We start from the raw sequence: 21,562 nt of genomic DNA on the forward strand, positions 1-21,562 counted from the left end.
GATGTGACTGTCGTGTAGTGTGTGGTTTTAAAAACGGCTCTGTACACCAATTAGAACATTTTAGCCTTGATCATTTTTGCACATCAGCTCTAAAGCTCCCTCTAGCCACCAACCATATCAATGACAAGGGGAGGAGGTTGGTGCTTTCTGCATCTCTCTTTTTCAGCCAATAATGAGTGTCTGCCCCCTTTTGAACTACAAATATTGTCAGACTGGAAACAAAGGTATAAATATAACCTGAGGGGCAGGCAGAGGAGGATCGGCATAGTCTATACGTCTGGCTTTATTTAATCGGAGAACAAGCAGCAGTAGGAGCAACAGAGGCAGCCTAGGAGCTGTCACATTCTTTCTCCTTGTCCCCATGGCTTGCTTAGACAAATGCCATTGTTCTGTAGATAACAGACGGCATGGTAGCATTTTATACAACATCCTGAAGAATGAGGAACACAAGGATTCACACCACAGCGGCAAAACTAGGAAGGAAGAGCATACGGGGCTGTATGGGAAAGGATGCTCTTGTGGATCGCAGAAGAAAGTCACGCTGAAGAGCCCGCAGGTGACATGCAAAGCAGCCTCAGCAGTGCTGGTGAAGACCTTGCGGTTCGTGAAGAGCGTGCCCTGCTTCCAGGAGCTTCCTCTGGAGGACCAGCTATTGCTGGTGAGGGGCAGCTGGGCGCCTCTCCTGGTACTGGGACTAGCACAGGACAAGGTGGATTTTGAGACAGTTGAAACCTCGGAGCCTAGTATGTTGCAAAGGATTTTAACCAACAGGCAAGGAGGGGACAGAAAACTTCAAGAGCAACCCCATCCGGACATCTTATTAGGAAACGGTCACCATCATCATCAGCAGCAGCAGCAGAACAAAGTCTCGCAGTTGCCTTCTGCAGCGGACATCAGATGGGTCAAGGAGTTTTTAGAGAAGTGTTGGAGCCTCGCTATTAGCACGAAAGAATATGCCTACCTGAAAGGGATCGTACTGTTCAATCCAGGTAGGTGATGGGCCACTCTCATTGCTTCTATTGATAAGACGAAAAGAAACAGGTTGGGATAATTACCTAAGCTATACTCTGTAATAACTATTGTTATTATTATAATTTTATTATTATTTTGATATTTTTTTCATTTTAACTAATTCAAATTGGGTGACCTATTATTTACACCATTAGGTACATTTTACCTCTTTAGTCCCTGCAGGTTTGCTTTTACCTGTTTGAAGTTACTATGCCTAAAATAGTCTATCCTACTGTGCATTTTAAGGAGTTTTTTTCTATTTTAGAAAAACAAAAAAACAAACAACAACAACAAAAACTTGAGAAAGCTCACTATATATACTAAAAAATACATATTTTTCAAATAAGAATTGTTTTTCTTCATTATGAACTTTTGAGTATTCATTTAGTAGTGGAGTGCTGATAAAGTGAAAACTTTGGTAAATGAGGCTTTCTTCCCTGCACCCTTATTAAAGTGTATTTGATGCTAGATTACTACCCATTTAATAAAGCAGGGTGAAGAGCAATGATGTGGTGTAAATAAAGCACTGTAGCCTGTAGCAACCACTTGTATTGCAGTTATCTCTGTTGGACTAATCAGCAAAACCAGTGCAAGAACAACTGGAGTAGATTCAGAGCAGGTTTCTATCGGTACCGGTCAATAAAGCTTGGATGGTGCCTGGTTACCCTGAGCAACTGTGCCATCTTTGCTGCACATTTCTTGGCACTTCTGATCAGTCAGCAGGTGGAAATTAAATATTTGTTTAGTGAAAAAATGTAGATGACCTTACTTTGCATATAGGCTTTTACTTAATTACTCATGCTAATAAGTAAACTAAATGAGTATTGCTAAACAAGTCAAAGCTTACATTATTAGGATAGACCAAAATACTTTTTATACAGTTCCGTGATAGTTTAACAGTCACTGATACTTACACCAGTAAATTAATCTACTTTGTTAATGGCTATACTGAATCATTTGTCAAAAAAAGAGCTCTGACTCATTACAGCTTTCTCCAAAATATACTGGATTGGGAAAAACAAAACAAAACAGATTTCCACAGCTTACTACTCAGCAATAACAGCCATTATTGTGTATTTGTATTATTATTATTATGAAGCACTGACATCTTCTGCAGTCCTTTGCAGGGAGTATAGTCATGCCAGTAACTGTCCCTCAGAGGAGCTCACACACTAATGGTGCCCATATATACATCAGATGACGTATGAGCAGATTGACCAAGAGACAGATCTCCCTATGATCGAATCTGATTAAAGAGATATCTGTTAGCTGCCCATACATAGCAGGCTAATTCCCGATCGATTTCAGCATGAAATCTCTCTGAAATTGGCCTTGTGACATTACATCCGGCACCTCCCCAGCCCCCTGTGTTGTCCCCCATATGTAAAATTTGCCCCCCTCCCCCCATTGCCAGGTAAAGCATACTTTACCTTCCATGCAGGGGCATAGCTGGGTAATATAGCGCCTATAGCAAACACTGAAATGGCACCCCCCCCTCAGTCAGAGCCCCTTTCCCCTCTAAAAATATACATACATGTGTTATGGTTTCTTGTGTGTTTTGGCTCAGGATATTGCTGAGGTTACGTTTTTGGAGATAGCTCTTGTTAATTACTGTCTGTCTTCTTTTCTAACACTTAAGCAAAGTGCGCCATACATGCATAAGTTAAGTAGCCATGTTCCCCAGATAACAGAGTGAATCTGATCTGAGGTCTGAGTGACAGTGAGGCATGGGGGCAGGCATGGCTGCGCAGCTCAGGAGCAGGCATGATGCCCATGGTGCTGTGGCGCTCGTGCCACAAGCCATGCCTGTACCCTTGTAGATATGTCTTTGCTTCCATGTCTGCCGCTGGCTACGGGCTTTGTCCACAATTCGCATATACGCACTGCACGTGGTTGTTGGCATAAACGTGAGTGCATATGACGGCATTTTACATTACGGGGGGCAGCACTGGGGAATTCCTTGCGTTTATCGTGTGTCCCAATATTGCTCGCTGTTTATTCTGCACACTCATAAATCAACATGACTGACCGATACATGCGACCAGTTTTGGTCCGAAACATAGTCAATCGGGTATGTTGTTGGCGGCACCAATTTTCATCCGTTTTGATAATTAACGAATTGGATAGTCGACAGATATATGGCCACCTTAATTCTTACAATAGTCATAATCTAAAGTGTTTATCATAGACTTGGGGTGAACCAATTAGTTTATCTGGTAGAAAGACACAAGGTGAGAACCAAGAGCCTCGTATGGTATAGTATTTGTAACTGGAGACTAGAAAGAAGAAGTAATACTTAAAAAACCTGGTTGCCTAAAAGACAATCAAGAGCAGGGCAAGTGTGAATGCAGGATTTTAAAATTGTGTGTTATTTGTTGGTGCCTCCTAGGAAACCGGGGTGCTCAAAGGAAACCCACGCAAACACAGGGATCCTATCCAACCTCTATGCACATAATTTTACATTTTGGACCTTAACCACTTCAGGGCTCATCCTTTACCCCCCCCCCCCCCCCTTAAGGACCAGTGCTGATTTCTAAGATCTGTGCTGGGTGGGCTCTACAGCCCCCAGCACAGATCACATAACAGGCAGAGCGACCAGATCGCCCCCCTTTTTTCCCCACTAGGGGGATGATGTGCTAGGGGGGTCTGATCGCTCCTGCATGCATGTGGGTGGCAGCACCTCAAAGCCCCCCCTCCCTCTTCTCCCTCCCTGCCCCGGAGATCGGAGGCCGCACAGGAACGGATCTGTCCTGTGCAGCCTCTAACAGGCTCCTGCCTGTCATGTGACAGTGATCCCCGGCCGCTGATTGGCCGGGGATCGCTGATCTAGTACAACGCTGCTACTGTTAGCAGCGTTGTAAAAATGTAAACAAAGCGGATTATTTCCGCTTGTGTTTACATTTAGCCTGCGAGCCGCGATTGGCAGCCCGCAGGCCATTCACGGAGCCCCCCGCCGTGAATTGACAGGAAGCAGCCGCTCACGCGAGCGGCTGTTTCCTGATTAATTAGCCTGCAGCCAGCGACGCAGATGTGCGTCCCTGGTCCTGCAGCTACCACTTTGCCGACGCACGTTATGAGTGGGCGGTCGGCAAGTGGTTTTGCAAGGCAAGAGTGTTATCAACTATGGCCTCATACCATCGATGAGCCCAACAATGGAATTTATTGCTTTTTATGTTTGGTATGAAGTGTATGTAAATATATATAATGTCTGTTTATAAACTATTTTACTATGATCTTTATGTTATTACCATATCATAGTTACACTTTCATATGTGTAGAAAATTAATGACTTTATAACCTTTCTTATTTGTGTTTACAGATTTATCTGGACTGCACTGTGCTCAGTACATTCAGGGGTTACAACAAGAAGCCCACCAAGCTTTAAATGAACATGTAAAGCTAATCCAACGATGGGACCATGCTAGATTCACCAAGCTGATAATAGTCCTGTCCTTTCTGCGTTCCATCAACTCAAATGCCATTTCAGAATTGTTCTTTAGACCCATCATCGGAGCTGTGAATATGGATGACATGCTTTTGGAGATGCTTGGAGCAAAGATATGATGACCTGCAGAGACTGCCTTTTGTTCAAAACGCTAGATACAAAATAGGAAGTGTATATAGGTCCGACATGACAAAGGGGGAAGATGCTTAGTTATGTTCTCAGCTACTTGACTTTAGTCAACCATTGTTCAGCTTCATTCTTCAGAACACATGGGTATTGTCTACAATAATAGCTTTCATAGTCACTTGCTTGCTTTGTAGGGGATCAAAGGATTTCTTGCTTTTTCAGATGCTTTTGCTGAGAAAAATAGCACTAACAGGTTTACTTAGGCATTATAAACATGGAATTCAAAGTGCGGTAAGCAGCGCCAACCAGGAAGACTTCAGATTGTTGTTTCTTATTATTTACTGCACTTGGCATATTGTTTAGCTTTATCAAATAAAGTAAGGCTAATTCAACAAGGCAACAATTTCTGATAATGCTACAACCAGCATTGCCTAGCTAGAGTTCATTTTTTTGTAGTAGCATCTGATGAATGCAGAGAGACGTTGCACATTATCATTGCTGCTTTTACTTAGCCAAGATAAATGCTGCTTTCTTTTCCACAACATTGCTTGCTTTGTAAAACGCAATACAGTTTTTAAATGACTGATGTGTTTTCTTGGCTTCAGGAATGTGCCATCAAATATGTGTTTTTCTTTTCTTTGGCTTTGCAATAGGAAATAATAGGTCTTGGTAGTGGACCTGAACTCTTGCACAAGACAGAAGGAAAACAGAGAGGAATGCACCCTGTCTTTATTTAGAGAGTTTAGCCTGTCTAATTCCCCCTCATCTGTGACTAATCACAAGTGGTAATTTGGTCTCTTAGCTGTGTCAGCTGGCTGCCTTGGCAGAGCAGCTCATTTATGGACACAGGATGTTAGCCCTATGTCTGCTTCCATGAAAGCAGGATGTAGACGCACTGCAGATTTATTGCATCTTAACGCTTTCAGGACTAATGGGCTCTGGCCCCTAAAGGACATGATTGGCTCACAGTGATCAGTCTCCCAGTCAGAAGCCAATGAAATTGGCTCCTGACTGGTGTACAGAGCTCAGCTAACATTAGACAACTGCTTGCAGCTGTGATGGAATGACAGTATTGGTGAGAATGGGAGAGAAGCTATGCCCTGGGAAAGATAAGAGGCAGCAAATAGGACATACATTTCAATCAGCGGCATCTACAAAAGGTAAAGGGAACCCCTGAATGAAGACTATTTGGCCATCACATGACATCAAAGTGGATTGACTTCTAATATCTGTTACATTGTAACCAATCTTTTAGATAAAGAGGAATGTTCTTTTCACCATTGGAATTAGTAAGCATGTCTTGTACAGGTTTGTGTAGGGCTTAGAGCTAATGTTAGATGAAGACAATTTTGCAGTGATGGTGAATGGCAAGGTTGGCTGAAAGTATAAAGATTAGTTGTCTTACGCAGGGTGGTGGGATTAATGTAGGGATAAAAAAGTTAAAGTTGATGAAATGCTTCAAGGGCCCCTGAGCAGACCCTTTAAATGCAAATCTAAACTTACCCGGGGCTTCCTCCAGCCCCCCATAGACCGCAAGGTCCCGCAGCCTCCTCTATGTCCCCTCTGTAGTGCCGCTGTTGGCCCCGTTAGCCCGATGACATTGGGCAAAGTCATGCGCAAATTGCACATGAGTGGCCCGTCCGCTTCTGTAGCATGTGTCAAAGTACTTCATCTTAGATTCTACTCCAGTTGTTATCGCATCCAAAATAACCCTCTACATTCATTATCTGAAACTAAAAAAGGCTCAGATTTCGGTTACCAGTGATTAAGTTGTTAACCGTGTTTGGAGAACAGGCACACATTCACTATGTAAGGGGAGATGACGTTTTCAGAGAGATTCAGTGAGCAGAATACTCAAATATTCCCTTTTTATGTCAAATAGTCTGTAGCCAAATAGCCTATTGTAGCAATCTGGAGGTACCCTGCTGCAAGAGTTGAAAGGGGGGGGGGGGACTACCATTCAGGTCCTTTAAAATAATTTATATAACATTAATCGAGGAGGCCAAGCATTTTTTCTGCTGCCACTAAGTACCAGTTAAGGAAAACATTTCTAACATAAATGCTAGAATTACTGAAAAGAGATAAGGATAGTGACAAGAGTTGGTTATGCTTTTAGTAGAATTTTTAATACTTAACAGCAGTGCTGCTCATTCAGATTCTGGATATCCGGGTAACCCTGATATCCGACCTTTTTTCAGCTATCCGATTCGGATTCAGATACCGGATTTCTGTAGAAATCCGGATAGCTATCTGCAGATAGTTGGCTCGCAATGCGGATATCCGCGGATATTCGACTATTGAGATACTGTAACTAAGTAGATGACGTCCAGGACATCATTGAGCCAATAAGAGGGCTCCTAGCAGAAGCCCTAGCAACCAATTACAGAGGGGAACCCATTGAGCCAATCAGAGGGCTCCCAGCCTAATCCCTGGCACCCAATCATAGAAAGGAACCCTGGCCAGGCCCTCCTGTATAACACGGAGGGCTACCATGATGAGAAATATTGTCCTAGTTTGTGAATGCTCACTGAGAGACATGCTCCAGTGCTGCTGGCCTACCAAGTGCTGTACACAGTGATAAACCTCAAGCTGTTCAGTGATTAACCCCTTCACTATCACTACACTATTGTTATATTGTTAATTAGCTTGATTTCCATTGTGTGACAGTCAGAGTGTGTGCTGCAGGGCTGCTGCAGCTACTATGTGTCTGTGTGTGTGCTGTGCACAGACCAGGCCAGCTGCTGCCTGCTGGCTAGCTATTAGACTTAGCTAGCTACAGTATAGGTTAGGTTAAGGATTGGGGAATAGGATTACTGTGTTATTGTGTAGTTAGTACTGTAGTACTGCAGTCAGTGCTAGTAGTTGTTAGAGTAGTAGTACTACTGTGTTGGCTTACTACAGAACTGCTGTGCTGCTGAGCAGTGCCAGTGTGACAGTTAGTGTCTTCTCCTCTGCTGTCTGACTGTCACTTGGCACGTGGCACATGGCCCTTGGCTTTTGGCACTTGGCATGTGGCCCTTGGCACGTGACCCTTGGCACGTGGCACAACGCATTTTGCACTTGGCACTTTGCACGTAGCACTTTGCACATGGCACTTTGCACGTGGCACTTGGCACATGTTACGTTACCAAGGGCCACGTGTAAAGTGCCACATGCCAAGTGCCACGTCTGGCATGCTCCTGGCAGACATTACACCTGCTGCATTGCCCTGCTCCTGCTGCCTTTGCTGCTCGCACCACCAGGGTGTGCTGATACCACCTATATTTAACCCAAAACACAATTGCTGCATAATTTTTTGGAGGTGTCTGGGCTAATAACTGTGCTGTCCCAGTTGTGCGGTTGGACTTTGGACACAATGTGGGCTGCACGACCGCTGTCTGGAACCTAGTCCTGACAGCCATTTTTTTTTTGGGGGGGGGGGGGGATTTTAAGTCCCCACATCATCAATTAGTGTTTCCATTTAAAAAATAATGATGCTACATGCCTCATTTACCCTAAAAAACATTTTTAAAGCAATTTGAAGGCCACTTCCGGTTTTTCTATCCAGATATCCGAATTTGCCCGGATACCCCGGATACTGGGGTCGGATACTCAATTCGGATCAGAAAATTTTGAACTCAGATGTCCAACCCAGATCGGATGTCTGGGTATCCGGATCAATCCGGATTTTGAAAAGGGGTATCCGAGCAGCACTGCTTAACAGTGATAGATTTTCAAACACTTATCATTAGGCCATGATGAGTGGTATTGTAACTGTATTACATAAACTTGCATAGTACTAGTTTCGGCTCACTTCTGAATTTCAAGGGTTTCATTTCATTCTTTGCAATATAACATCATTTAGAATTCCAAGAAGGAGAGAACAGTTTCATCTAATGGTTGTTTTAATGGATGTACCATACTCTATACACATGCCATAGCCAGAACTGATGAAGGCCAACACAGCATTATATCTCTGTGTGCTAGTGGGCTTAGATGGCTTTGTACAACTAAAAGTTGTAGATGTACTACAGAACAGTTCTTCAGGATATATGCCTGTCTTACAGGAGTATTAAGGGATTGTCAGCATTGCTCTACCAACAGCCTTGAAGTGATGCACTATGGGTGTTACTTTTTGGGAAGGGATATCCTGCAAATATCCTGCTTCTGTTTTAAGAAGATGATATTGTACTTTGCAGATTCTGTAAACTGCATGCAGACCTAAAAATTCAAGCACAAAGATCTCATCTTCAATGATGTGTAGGAGATACTGTATGTATAGTTTATATAACCACCAGCAGTGCTGCTCATCCAATATTCAGGTATCCGAACTACCCAGATAATCCGAACTTTTTCCACTATCCGAACTTTGAATAGGAATTCAGTCCTAGAGAGAGAGAGAGAGAGAGAAATTTAAGCCATTTACAGGCCACTTCCGGTTTTCTATCCGGATATCCAGGATATTGGGTTTGGATATACGCATCTACTCGGATACCAAAAGAGTCAAATATCCGATTCGGATCCGGATATCTGGGTATCCGGATCCGAATTCAATTCGGATTTTGAAAAGGGGTATCCGAGCAGCACTGACCACCAGTTGTAATTTCAGTTTTGTTGACCTAACAACACTATAAATTTGTAGCAGAGAAGCCATTTGCACTTGTTTACATTAAATGGTCCTAGAAAAAGAAATACCTATGTGCTTTTACAAACTACTACACAGCCTTGTGCATTGACAAATACATGTTTTTTAAATGTTGCTATATGACGACTGAAGAGTTTGCCTTTTCTTAAACTGTAAAAATATGTATCAGTCTTCTTACTGTTTCTTTAAAAGATCTGTGAGCTTAACGAAGACCACTCTGTGAGATGACATTGCTTTCTCTTTTACTATAAACGCAAAACCATGGAACGGTTTCAGCTATTGTGGTTTAAAGTACTGTAAAATATGTAACTTATTGTTTTTACAAAGACAATATTTTTATAATGTATAATAAAAATATCCTTGAAACCAGAAGTGAGTGCCAATAATTGGTTATTATAACAAAAACTGTTATGTACTGAAAAGAAAAAAAAAGCAAGCAAAACCCACAAACTAACATCTCTATTCCTTTTCTTGTTTTCATTCTTTATTTATTTAAATGTTTATCTCCATCTTGACTTGCCTCGATTAACTATCAACATCTGCAAAACAGTCACTGTTTTGGGATTAAAATTACTTCCTTTAACCCTTTTGAGACCTTGCGACTCTAGCCCCTTAAAGGACAACTATAAAAGTTAACTACAAATCTAAATGTCAGATATATTTCCAGTAATTACTTGCAAATAGCAATACAAAGTCTTTTTTTTTTTGTTCATCTCTCCATTTTTTTATGTGAAGAAAATTTGACATTTACAGAGAACGGTTTTTACTGTGGGCCTTACTATGGAGGGCGGTGTCCAGAACATCCAGCATACAGAAACAATCTTCAATGGCTTTAATCCTGTGACTGGAATCTCTTCAGAATGATATAAAGCTGAAATATAGCTTCAAATAGTGTGTGAATAACTCATCAGCTGTTCCTGTCTCTCTCTCTCTCCTTCATGCAGTCTAAAGGAAACTTAGTTTACAGACAGGGAGAGCTTATTCTGAATGGGGGGGGGGGGGGGGGCATCCCTGAGTGGGGGAGGGGGAGGGGGCATCCAAGTACAGGAAAAAGTACAGATCCTTCTCTTCAGATCCTTCTCTGTAGCTAGAAAATCTCTCAGCTGTTCTCATATGATCTGTGAGAAGCAGTGTGTGTGTAAGCAGCATGGCCAGACTTGTGGGCAGGCACCCAAGGCACAGGACTAGGGCGCCAAAATCTGCTAGAGTCCGTGTGGCAGGTGGCAGGGTAACTGCCCCTGTCACCCTCTATAGTATGCCTCTGAGCCACTCACTCCGGCTCCGCAAGTCCGCAGCCGCCTGCCCCACTTTGCTCAGACTCTGTGTGTGAACGCAGCAGGTCAGGTGGGGGCAGCCGCGGTTACCGGCTATGAGGAGAAGAGATGACTCTGGAGCACATGCGACAGTGGAGTAATGCTGGATGGGAGCGAGCGAGCTTGCAGCAGCCAGCAGACAGCAGGCAGATTCTCGCTTCCCGAGTCCAAGGCAGTCCAGATTGTAGTAGCGGGCAACGGGTGCATCTCTCAGCCCGGTGCGCGCTGTCATTCAAGTCACGTGACTACACCACGTGACGTCGTGCTGCTGGGGCTGATGGATGCAAGAGAGCCCCAGTTTTCAGGTGCCGAAGAGATTGAGACCCCCTTCCCTTTAAAAGTGTATCTGTTGTGCACAGCACTCCAGCCTTCAGGGTGGCTGCTCCTTCAGGCTGCTGTAAGTAAGTTAACAGAACGCATGTGTAACGTGTAAAATGAAAATACTGGTGTTTACTGTGTTCCCTCCTCCCCTTTAGAAACCATGTTATTTTAAAAAGTAATTATATAGAGGGTTTCTTATCAGTTTCCATCCTCTGTCTTTGCTGTGGAGCTTTCAGTCCAGTGCATGCTCTCTGTGTTACTCAGTTTCACTTTACTATGCAAGTGCCGTCCTGGCCGCAATCGATTGCACTCCTGTGGCAGGGAGCATTCAGCACATGCTCTGTTCGCTAACACTGTAACTGTGCTTGTGCAGAATGCTCCCAGACACAGGATTTTGATCGGGAGCCTCCCAGGACCACACATGCACTTTGGCGCGTGACTGGGCTTGATCGCGGATTCAACTGCGGGGGGAGCGGAGGGGATTGGGAGAATGGCGATCAAGCAGACAGACTACAGGGGGCTGGAGGAAGCCCAAGGTAAGTGGGAATATATTTTTTTCAAAGTGTCCCTGAGACAGGGAGAAAAGTTCTATTTCACTTACCTGGGGCTTCCACCAGCCCCTCGCACCCTTACATGTCCCTTGGTTTCCTCCCGGTCAGTTATGTTGTGTCGCTGCCCCCCTCCAAACACTTGCTCACTAGACCAGTCGCGGGCTACGGCACATGTGCAGCCCAGGCCGTGTGCCTACTCAATCGTGCTCCAGCCACTTGAAGCGCTCTGTGTATGAGTCGAATGCTCCCAGCCAATGGAGCACAAGGAAGGAGATGTGCGACCTGGGTCGCACATGTACAGTAGCCCGCAACTTGTGATCTTTCAGAGGGGGATAGTGACACAACAGAATGGACTGGGCAGGAGCCAATGGTCTGTTAAGGCTATGAGGGGCTGAAAGAAGCGTGAGGTAAGTAAAATAGAACTTATTCTCCTGTCTCAAGTTTACTTTAAAATTACACTGACTGAAGGAGGTGCCACTTTTTGATGGGAGTAGGGATGAGCGTTCCAATTGGTACCGCTGTTCTAAATGGTTCTGCACAGAAATCAAATTTAACCTGATTCACACTACAGAAGGTCGGTCGGTTAACTCCCCCTTGTTGCCACCTCTATGCTGCCTTCCACATTGCATTTCTGAACTCCATCTACATCCAGCTGTGAACGATGAAGTAGCTAAAGAGCAGAAATGCTCATGGCAGGGACCAGGGAGCTGGATGGGCGAGCGAGGTGGGCGGGTGCGGGCGAGCGAGGTGGGCAGGTGCGGGCAAGCGAGGTGAGCGGGTGCGGGCGCGCGCTCGGCGCGCGGCGGTTGCGTGCGCGTGCATGCGCACTGGCAGTGGCCGTAGACCTAGAGCCCGTTTTTAAACGGGCTGGGTCTACTATTATATATATATATATTTAGCTGCTAATATTCCACATTGTCCTTCCTAATAGCAAGCAGAAATATGTTGCAATACTTTGCTGGTCTGATCAAAGCCACCAACTCACATTCTTTGCCATCTTCAACTCTCTACTCAATCCCACTTCTTCTCCCCAACCTTCACCCTCTCAGCCATTGACCTGCCAAGCCACTTTATCAACCAAATTGCCATCAGAATAGAAATCTCTAGGCTCCCACCTGTTTTCTCTTTACACTGCCTTGATTGGGAATGTCATTTTCACCATGGACTTTAAGTACCATCTGTACGCTGACAACACCCAGATTTATCTCCACAATGGACAAGGTTTTTCTATTGCCTCTCCACCATCTCTTTTTGGATGTCTGCTAGGCTCCTAAAGTTCAACCTAAACAAAACTGAGCTCCTGATATTTCTGCCCCACACAGCTCCACCCCTTGCATATCACAATTGACAAAGCAACCATTCACCCCATCCTCCAAGCCTGCTGCCTGAGTGTGACCCTAGACATGGCCCTCTCATGTGCACCACACATCTAAAACATTACCCAAACCTGCAACTTCCACTTCAGAAATATTATTATTATTATTTAGTATTTATATAGTGCCGACATCTTACGTAGCGCTGTACAGTATATGTATTGTCTTGTCACTAACTGTTCCTCAAAGGAGCTCACAATCTAATCCCTACTATTATCGTATGACTATGTTTGTTTTGGGATGTGGGAGGAAAACGGAGTACCCGGAGGAAACCCACACAGACACGGGGAGAACATACAAACTCCTTGCAGATGGTGCCCTGGCTGGGAGTCGAACCGGGGACCCAGCGCTGTAAGGCGAGAGCGCTAACCACTACGCCACCGTGCTGCCCCTAAATATCTTCAGGATCCGCTCCTACCTGTCCCATGGCACCACCAAACTACATATTCATGCTTTCATCATGTCCTGCTTGGACTATTGTAACTCACTCATAGGCCTCCCTCTAAACTAGTGCTGCTCCGATACCCCTTTTCAAAATTCGGATCCGGACACCCAGATATCCGATTCGGGTCGGATATCTGATTTCAAAATTCTCCAATCAGGATCGGATATCCGACCTCAGTATCCGAGGTGTCCGGGCGGATTCGGATATCTGGATACAAAAAATGGAAGTGTCCTTTAAAATGCTTTAAAAACGTTTTTTAAGGGTAAATGAGGCATATAGCATCATTATTTTTTAAAGGGGAACACTAATTGATGATATGGGGACTTAAAATCCCCCCCCCAAAAAAAAAAATGGCTGTCAATTAACATCAGGCCTAGGTTCCAGACAGCGGTCGTGCAGCCCACATTGTGTCCAAAGTCCAACCGCACAACTGGGACATGACAGTTTTCAGCCAAAACACCTCCAAAAATGTACGCAGCAATTGTGTTTTGGGTTAAATATAGGTGGTATCAGCACAGCAGCAGTGGCTTGTGGCACCCTGGCGGTGGGAGCTGCACAGGCAGCAGGAGCAGGGCAATGCAGCAGCAGCAGGTGTAACGTGTGCCAGGAGCATGCCGGACGTGGCAATTGGCACGTGCCATGTGTCATGTGGCACTTGGCACGTGTCACTTGGCACATGTCACGGGTCACGTGGCACTTGGCACGAGTCACGTGGCACGGGTCACGTGGCACTTGGCTTGGGTCACGTGGCGCTTGGCACATGTCACGTGGCACTTGGCACGTGGTACGTATCACTTGGCACGTGTCACTTGTCACGTGGCATGTGGCACGTGTCACTTGGCACGTGGCACTTGGGAAGTGCCATGTGCCAAGTGACATGTGCCACGTGACATGTGCGAAGTGCCACGTGACACGTGCCAAGTGAAGTGACAGTCAGACAGCAGAAGAGAAGACACTAGTGCACACTAACTGTCACACTGGCACTGCTCACAGCACAGCAGTTCTGTAGAAAGCTAACACAGTAGTACTACTACTCTAACAACTACTAGCACTGACTGCAGCACTACGGTATTAACTACACAATAACACAGTAATCCTATCCCCTAATCCCTAACCTAACCTATACTGTAGCTAGCTAAGGCTAATAGCTGGCCAGGAGGCAGCAGCTGGCCTGGTCTGTGCACAGCACACACACACACAGACACATAGCAGCTGCCTGCAGCACAGACTTTGACTGTCACACAATGACGTCAAGCTAATTAATGATTTAACAATAGTGTAGTGATAGTGAAGGGGTTAATCACTGAACAGCTTTCGGTTTATCACTGTGTACAGCACTTGGTAGGCCAGCAGCACACACTCTGACTGTCACACAATGACATCAAGCTAATTAATGATTTAACAATAGTGTAGTGATAGTGAAGGTGTTAATCACTGAACAGCTTTCGGTTTATCACTGTGTACAGCCCTTGCTGGGCCAGCAGCACAGGAGCACACACTCTGACTGGCACACAATGACTGTCACACAATGACATCAAGCTAATTAACGATTTAACAATAGTGTAGTGATAGTGAAGGGGTTACTCACTGAACAGCTTTAGGTTTATTACTGTGTACAGCCCTTTCTAGTCCAGCAGCACTGGAGCATGTCTCTAAGTGAGCATTCCCAAGCTAGGATGATATGTCTCATCATGGCAGCCCTCCTTATTATACAGGGGGGCTGGCCAGTGTTCCTTTCTGTGATTGGGTGCCAGGGCTTAGACTGGGAGCCCTCTGATTGGCTCAATGAGGTGAGGTGGGGATGGCCAGGGTTGCCCTCTGTGATTGGTTGCTATGGCTTCTGCTGGGAGCCCTCTGATTGACTCCAGGATGTCATCTCCTTAGTTACAGTATTTCGGTCCGGATATCCGCTAATATCCGCGGATATCTGTGTTATGCGCCCAAATATCCACAGATAGCTATCTGAATTTGTGCCCAGGTATCCGGAATCCGATCGGATAGCTGAAAAAGGTTGGATATTCGGGCTACCCGGATATCCGGAATCAGGGAGGATGAGCAGCACTGCTCTAAACCACATTTTTCCCCTACAATTTGTCATGAATGCAGCAGCCAGACTGATCAACTCCATTCATAGCCTGCTAGCATTTGCAACCAACCTTCAACCCCCCCCCCACCCCAAAGAATACTAGCCCAAATTGTCTATAAGAGGGGGTGGTGACAAGGGGTTCATCCTCACTTCTGGTGCTCAGTAGGAGGTAGTAGTAACTGCCAGGGCCTGGGGGAGGGGCAGGAGTAACTTATGGTGGAAATGGCCCACATATGTCTGTCACATAGCAGGGAGTGTATCAGCTATAGTAACTGCAGGGCTTATTATAGCTGATAAAGGCCCTGCTATTAGTGTTTATCTGCATAGTGCAGAAAGTGGTCTGGATGTGCGTCAAGAGATTCTTCATTTAAGATTAGTAGAGGATATTGGTTTGGGATGATTTATTCAGGATAATTATAACAATACATGTTTAGCTTTAACCCTTTGTCACCCCCTGGGGTGTGAAGGTGGGGACAAGTTTTGCTGCAACCCTCTCCCCCCCCTCAACCCAGAGTACCTACCACCACTACCACACACACATACACAATTTTATGGACCATGCTGGGTGTTATTGCTCAGAAGTTGGAGACAAACACTAGTGGACTATGAATTCCCTGGGGAATATTAGTCTGCATGAAGACAAAAGGGGTAATAGGGTTTGTGGCGGGATCCTACCCTGTCTGTTTCTTTAACTCTCTTTATAAATGTGTACAGTCACTTTCATACACATAGGCCTCGATTCATAAAAGTGCTGTCGGTAAGGTAAACTCGAGCGGGGAAACACCGCTGTCGGTATTTCAGCCTTCAGGGTGGTAATTCATAAAAATGTTTCTAGTTGTGATAGGCGTGTGGAGATATTCTGCTGTAGGCTAGCGTTAGGCTGTCGGGAGACATGCGGAAACAGGAGAAGCTGGCCGAGTCCCTCCGTGCGGTGTTCTCTCTGCAGCTGCTTGGGAGGTCTGTCCCATTCACTGCAATGTATTCCGCACGCTTCTCGCCACATCAGAGGTAGCGGTAATCCCCGTCTGCATACTGCTTCCTCTAATCTTTATGAATTGACATTTGTTACTTTTGTTAAGATAATCACCGCGCAAGGCGGTGATTTATCACTCTGCTCGCGAATGTCGGCTTTTCATGCGGAAAAAGCCTTTATGAATACAGATTTTGCTGTGTGGTCGGTAAAGTGATCCGTTTTCAGCATTTCCGCATGCGGGAATGCTTTATGAATCAAGGCCATATTGATTTATGTTTTTTTAGGGTTCTGTAGGCTTGAGTTGTTTTTGGTTAAAGACTAAAATAAGGTCAAGACCCAGGCCTAGTTAGCTGTGTGTGGTGGTGGGTGGGATCATAATTTAAGTTAAGTGCTCTGCACACTATTCCATCTCCATCTGCAGCTTGATAAGCTGTCTCTAACCTTTAAGTGGTTATGGAAAGAAAATCAATAGCTAATTATTTCATCACAATGCTGAGAGCGTCATTCTTTCAGGACATGAGTGTAATGATTTTTAGATGGTCAATGATCGGACTACAAATAATCGTGTATAACAAGGTAGCACTTTGTGTAACTAATGCAATATTTTAAAAGATGAGCCAAAAGTCATGTCACGTAGTTGGTATCAGCTTGGTAAAGCACTCTTGTGTCATTGTGCTTAAAGTGAAACTAAAAAATCCTTTGACAGCATTTGGGAATTCTAATGGACATGTGGTGGCACCAATACTGGGAACGTTGAGGCAGATTTATCAATTCAAAACCAGTGCAAAAAAGATTGCAGAAAAAATACTGGAAAACAGGTGAAAAAGGATTAGCAGTTTGTCTGAAAAAACAATCAGAATCTTTGATCTAATGGTTATAGAAAGTTCCCAAAAAAGTATAAAATGGTTAAAAACAGTTTAAAATGGAGAGTATAGCTGGTTATACACTGGCAGATGAGGCCCAAAGATAGATCCATCTGATTGAATCCCTTCACACACTACACACAGATTTTCAGTGCAGAGTGCCAGCTCTCACCTTTTCCCTGCCTGGCTTCTATCCACCACCGGGCTCTCCTTCCTGTCTCTTCTCTCCCGGGGGCTTGTGTCTAGTGATAAACACTAGAGGCCACACACTACAGGCACCATGGCACTAGAGGCCTATAGCCTTTGACCATTTGGCATTTGTGATGTGACACAGGCAACCAGAAGAGTAGAGACAGGAAGTAGAGCCTGGAAGTGGAGAAAAGAGGTGGCAGCGACAGTTGTCTTGATATTGAATGTCGCTAGTATCACACTTCTGACCTGCTGCTGATTGAGCAAAATCTTCCATCTGGCCCGATCGACTGAAATTGATTTCAGGCGAAAATCGATAGATCAGGAATCATTTGCTTTGTAGATTTCTAGCAGTTTCTAATAACACTCTGTTTAAAGCGGACCTGAACGCTTGCACAGGAGAGAAGGAGAACACAGGGAAATCCACCCTGTGTCCACCCTGCATGTGTTTATAGAGAACAGCCTATCTAATTCACCCTCTTCAGCAAGTAATTTGAGCTCTCAGCTGTCTGCCAAGTCTGCCGAGTTGAGATCTAATATGCAAATACATGACTTTAACCCTTTTTGTGCTCCCAGCAAACCAGGAAGTATCTACACTGCAGCATTTCTGTAAGCGATATATAAGTGGTAACAAGTAAATGTTTTTCTGTAAAGGTTATAATGCTATTGCTTTTCTTTTACAACAGACAGAAAGTTCTGAGTTCTGTTCCGCTTTAAAGAGACTCCGTAACAAAAATTGCATCCTGTTTTTTATCATCCTACAAGTTCCAAAAGCTATTCTAATGTGTTCTGGCTTACTGCAGCACTTTGTACTATCACAGTCTCTGTAATAAATCAATGTATCTTTCCCTTGTCAGACTTGTCAGCCTGTGTCTGGAAGGCTGCCAAGTTCTTCAGTGTTGTGGTTCTGCTATGGACTCCCCCCTCAGGGGGGAAAGAAACACACAAATGATCTCTTGAGATTCAAAAGGAAGGCTGTATACAGCCTGCTTGTGTATGGATGTATTTTCTATGTGTGGACATACTGTACATCAACCTACTTCCTGTTTTGGTGGCCATTTTGTTTGTTTATAAACAGACTTTTTAAAACTGTTTTTAACCACTTTTAATGCGGCGGGGAGCGGCGAAATTGTGACAGAGGGGAATAGGAGATGTCCCTTAACGCACTGGTATGTTTACTTTTGTGCGATTTTAACAATACAGATTCTCTTTAAGGACAGCTGCGTCCAGGTTATAATTCCTCACACACTTAAGAATTGTTATGACTTACATTACTCTCTGTGAATTAACTATTCACGACATTCAATCTCTGAGATAAAGATTTAATCATTGACATAAGGATTGAATCCTTCATTTAACCTCCTCAGCGGTAAGCCCGAGCTGAGCTCGGACTAAGCCGCCGCTGTGGATAGCTCAGGCCCTGGTGGGCAAACTTGCTCACTTTTTACTTTGTTACACGCAGCTAGCACTTTGCTAGCTGCGTGTTTTTTATGATCGCCGCCGCTCTGCACCGATTCGCCGCTACCCGCCGCATTAGAGGGGCCCCCCAGACCCCTTGCGCAGCCTGGCCAATCACCGCCAGGCTGTGGTATGGGGGAGATCGGGACTCCCTCCGACGCCATGACGTGGATGACATCATCATGATCGTCGCCATGGCGACGGGGGAAGCCAAACAGGAAATCCCGTTCTGAACAGGAATTCCTGTTTGCTCTGATCGCCGGAGGCGATCGGAAGGGGTGGGGGGATGCCGCTGCACAGCGGCTATCATGTAGCTAGCGCTAGGCTAGCTACTAGAGATCTCGCGAACCTCCGATTTTCCGCGGAAGGCTTGGTTCACGTAAAAGTTCGCGAACCGCAATAGACTTCAATGGGGAGGCGAACTTTGCAAAATAGAAAAAATTATGCTGGCCACAAAACTGATGGAAAAGATGTTTCAAGGGGTCTAACACCTGGAGGGGGGCATGGCGGAGTGGGATACATGCCCAAAGTCCCGGGGGAAAATCTGGATTCTACGCAAAGCAGCGTTTTAAGGGCAGAAATCACATTGAATGCTAAATTGCAGGCCTAAAGCGCTTTCAAACATCTTGCATGTGTATGCATCAATCAGGGAGTGTAATTAGAGTACTGCTTCACACTGACACACCAAACTCACTGTGTAACGCACCGCAAACAGCTGTATGTGTAGTGACGGCCGTGCTGGACTGATGCGCAACATGGCCAGAGTGCAGGCCGTGGCAGTTTTCCAGCCTATATGGTCGCCGGGCTGTGGTAGCTCAATGATAGAACAACAGTGAATGTCAAGCTGATCAAATTTGGTCTGTCCACAATGAAGCAACGACCTTATTATCTTCTTGTATGTAGGTAGGCATAGGTAGGCATCCCAGTATAGGTAGGTAGGCATAGGTAGGAGTTCCAGTATAGGTAGGTAGGCATAGCTAGGTGTCCCAGTAGTTAGCTAGGGATAGGTAGGAGACCCAGTATAGGTAGGTAAGCATAGGTAGGAGTCCCAGTATAGGTAGGTAGGCATAGGTAGGTGTCTCAGTAGTTAGCTAGGCATAGGTAGGAGACCCAGTATAGGTAGGTAAGCATAGGTAGGAGTCCCAGTATAGGTAGGTAGGTGCCTCAGTAGTTAGCTAGGCATAGGTAGGAGACCCAGTATAGGTAGGTAAGAATAGGTAGGTGTCCCAGTAGTTAGCTAGGCATAGGTAGGAGTCCCAGTATAGGTAGGTAGGCATAGGTACGTCCCCTAGTATAGGTAGGTAGGTAAGCAGGGCTGTGGAGTCGGTCCAAAAATCCACCGACTCCGACTCCTCAGTTTAGGATTCCACCGACTCCGACTCCTCGACTCCGACTCCTCTAATTTGCATATTACAATTTTGTTGATTAAAAGTATGTAACATGAAATTCGTCTCTTAACTGCCAACGCTTAGGAATTTTACAAGACAACTGAAGTGAGAAGGATATGTAGACTACTATATTTATTCCCTTTAGACTAAAACTAGTCCTTGGTAAGAGTACTTGTAAAAGGTACAAACCGGAACAAAGAACATCTATCAGGCCCTAGGCAATGTAAGTGTGGGTACATGTAAGAATGATGTGCAGGTACTCTGCAGGGGAATGAGGAGATTCTTCCTCTATTACACATTCTTCATGCACAATCTGAACAAGGTTTATGGGTGACAGACAACACCTCTGTGTTCAATGTGCACAGCATTCTCAGTGGATTCCCTGCAGCTCTGTGGAGAGTGCATATGTAGTGTATAGTACTACTGTGTAACAAAGTAAACCTGAGACAGATGAAATTAAAGTTTTATACATACCTGGGGCTTCCTCCAGCCGCCTTCAGGATAATCAGTCCCTCGTTGTCCTCCTCCACCACCTGGATCTTCTGCTATGAGTCCAGGTACTTGAGCCAGTCGGGCGTAGTGCGCATGCACACACTCCGCCGCCAGGAGCATACTACACCTGTGCAGCACTATTGCGCAGGTGCAGAATGTTTCTGGCTGTGGAAGCGGCATGCGGCCGGACAGCGCTGACTGGCTGAATTACCAGGACTCATAGCAGAAGATCCGGGTGGTGGAGGACAGCGAGGGACTGATTAGCCTGAAGGGGGCTGGAGGAAGCCCCAGGTATGTATAAAACTTTACTTTTCATCCGTCTCAGGTACCCTTTAATTTGTAGTCACCAAACCAAATTTTAAAAACATATCAAATTATTTGATTTCATCAGCAAAGGGAGTGCATACATTTGCATAAATCAGCATCAGTGCAGAATTATTTCCATCTCATTAACCATCTCTATTAGTGACACAGCTACACATCAGGCTTTATTCTTACAGCATAGATGTTATTTAGTATATATAAGAGATTCCTGTGTACACATCATATATACAGTCACAATCAGATATGTATATCTGACCTTAAAAATATGGGGACTGCTTTATTGAAGCAGCACAAGTAACTAATTTTGATTGGTTTATTTCATTTTTGTGGACTTAGCACAGCTATTACTGTATATATACTGTATATATACATTATTTTTAATGACTATTATATGAGAAATAGAACATTTTATCATATTTTCGATTTTAATTACAGTTACAAATTCATTAGGAGTCGGAGTCGGTGCCTTTTTTCCCGACTCCGACTCCAGGCACCCAAAATTGCCCGACTCCACGACTCCGACTCCACGACTCCGACTCCACGGCCCTGTAGGTAAGTGTCCCTATATAGGTAAGTAGGT

At 44.8% G+C, this 21,562-nt stretch overlaps 1 protein-coding gene across 1 annotated transcript; it reads left to right on the top strand.

The window, feature by feature from the left end:
- The first annotated feature begins 261 nt into the window (after positions 1 to 261).
- Positions 262 to 9,578, top strand: NR0B1 (nuclear receptor subfamily 0 group B member 1). Its single transcript, XM_068269959.1, has 2 exons — positions 262 to 989; positions 4,331 to 9,578. Exons 1-2 carry the CDS (start codon positions 362 to 364, stop codon positions 4,573 to 4,575), a joined length of 873 nt encoding a protein of 290 aa, XP_068126060.1. The 5' UTR covers positions 262 to 361; the 3' UTR covers positions 4,576 to 9,578.
- The last annotated feature ends 11,984 nt before the right edge of the window (positions 9,579 to 21,562 follow it).

This window comes from Hyperolius riggenbachi, chromosome 2, assembly GCF_040937935.1.
Source record: "Hyperolius riggenbachi isolate aHypRig1 chromosome 2, aHypRig1.pri, whole genome shotgun sequence".
NCBI lineage: Eukaryota > Metazoa > Chordata > Amphibia > Anura > Hyperoliidae > Hyperolius > Hyperolius riggenbachi.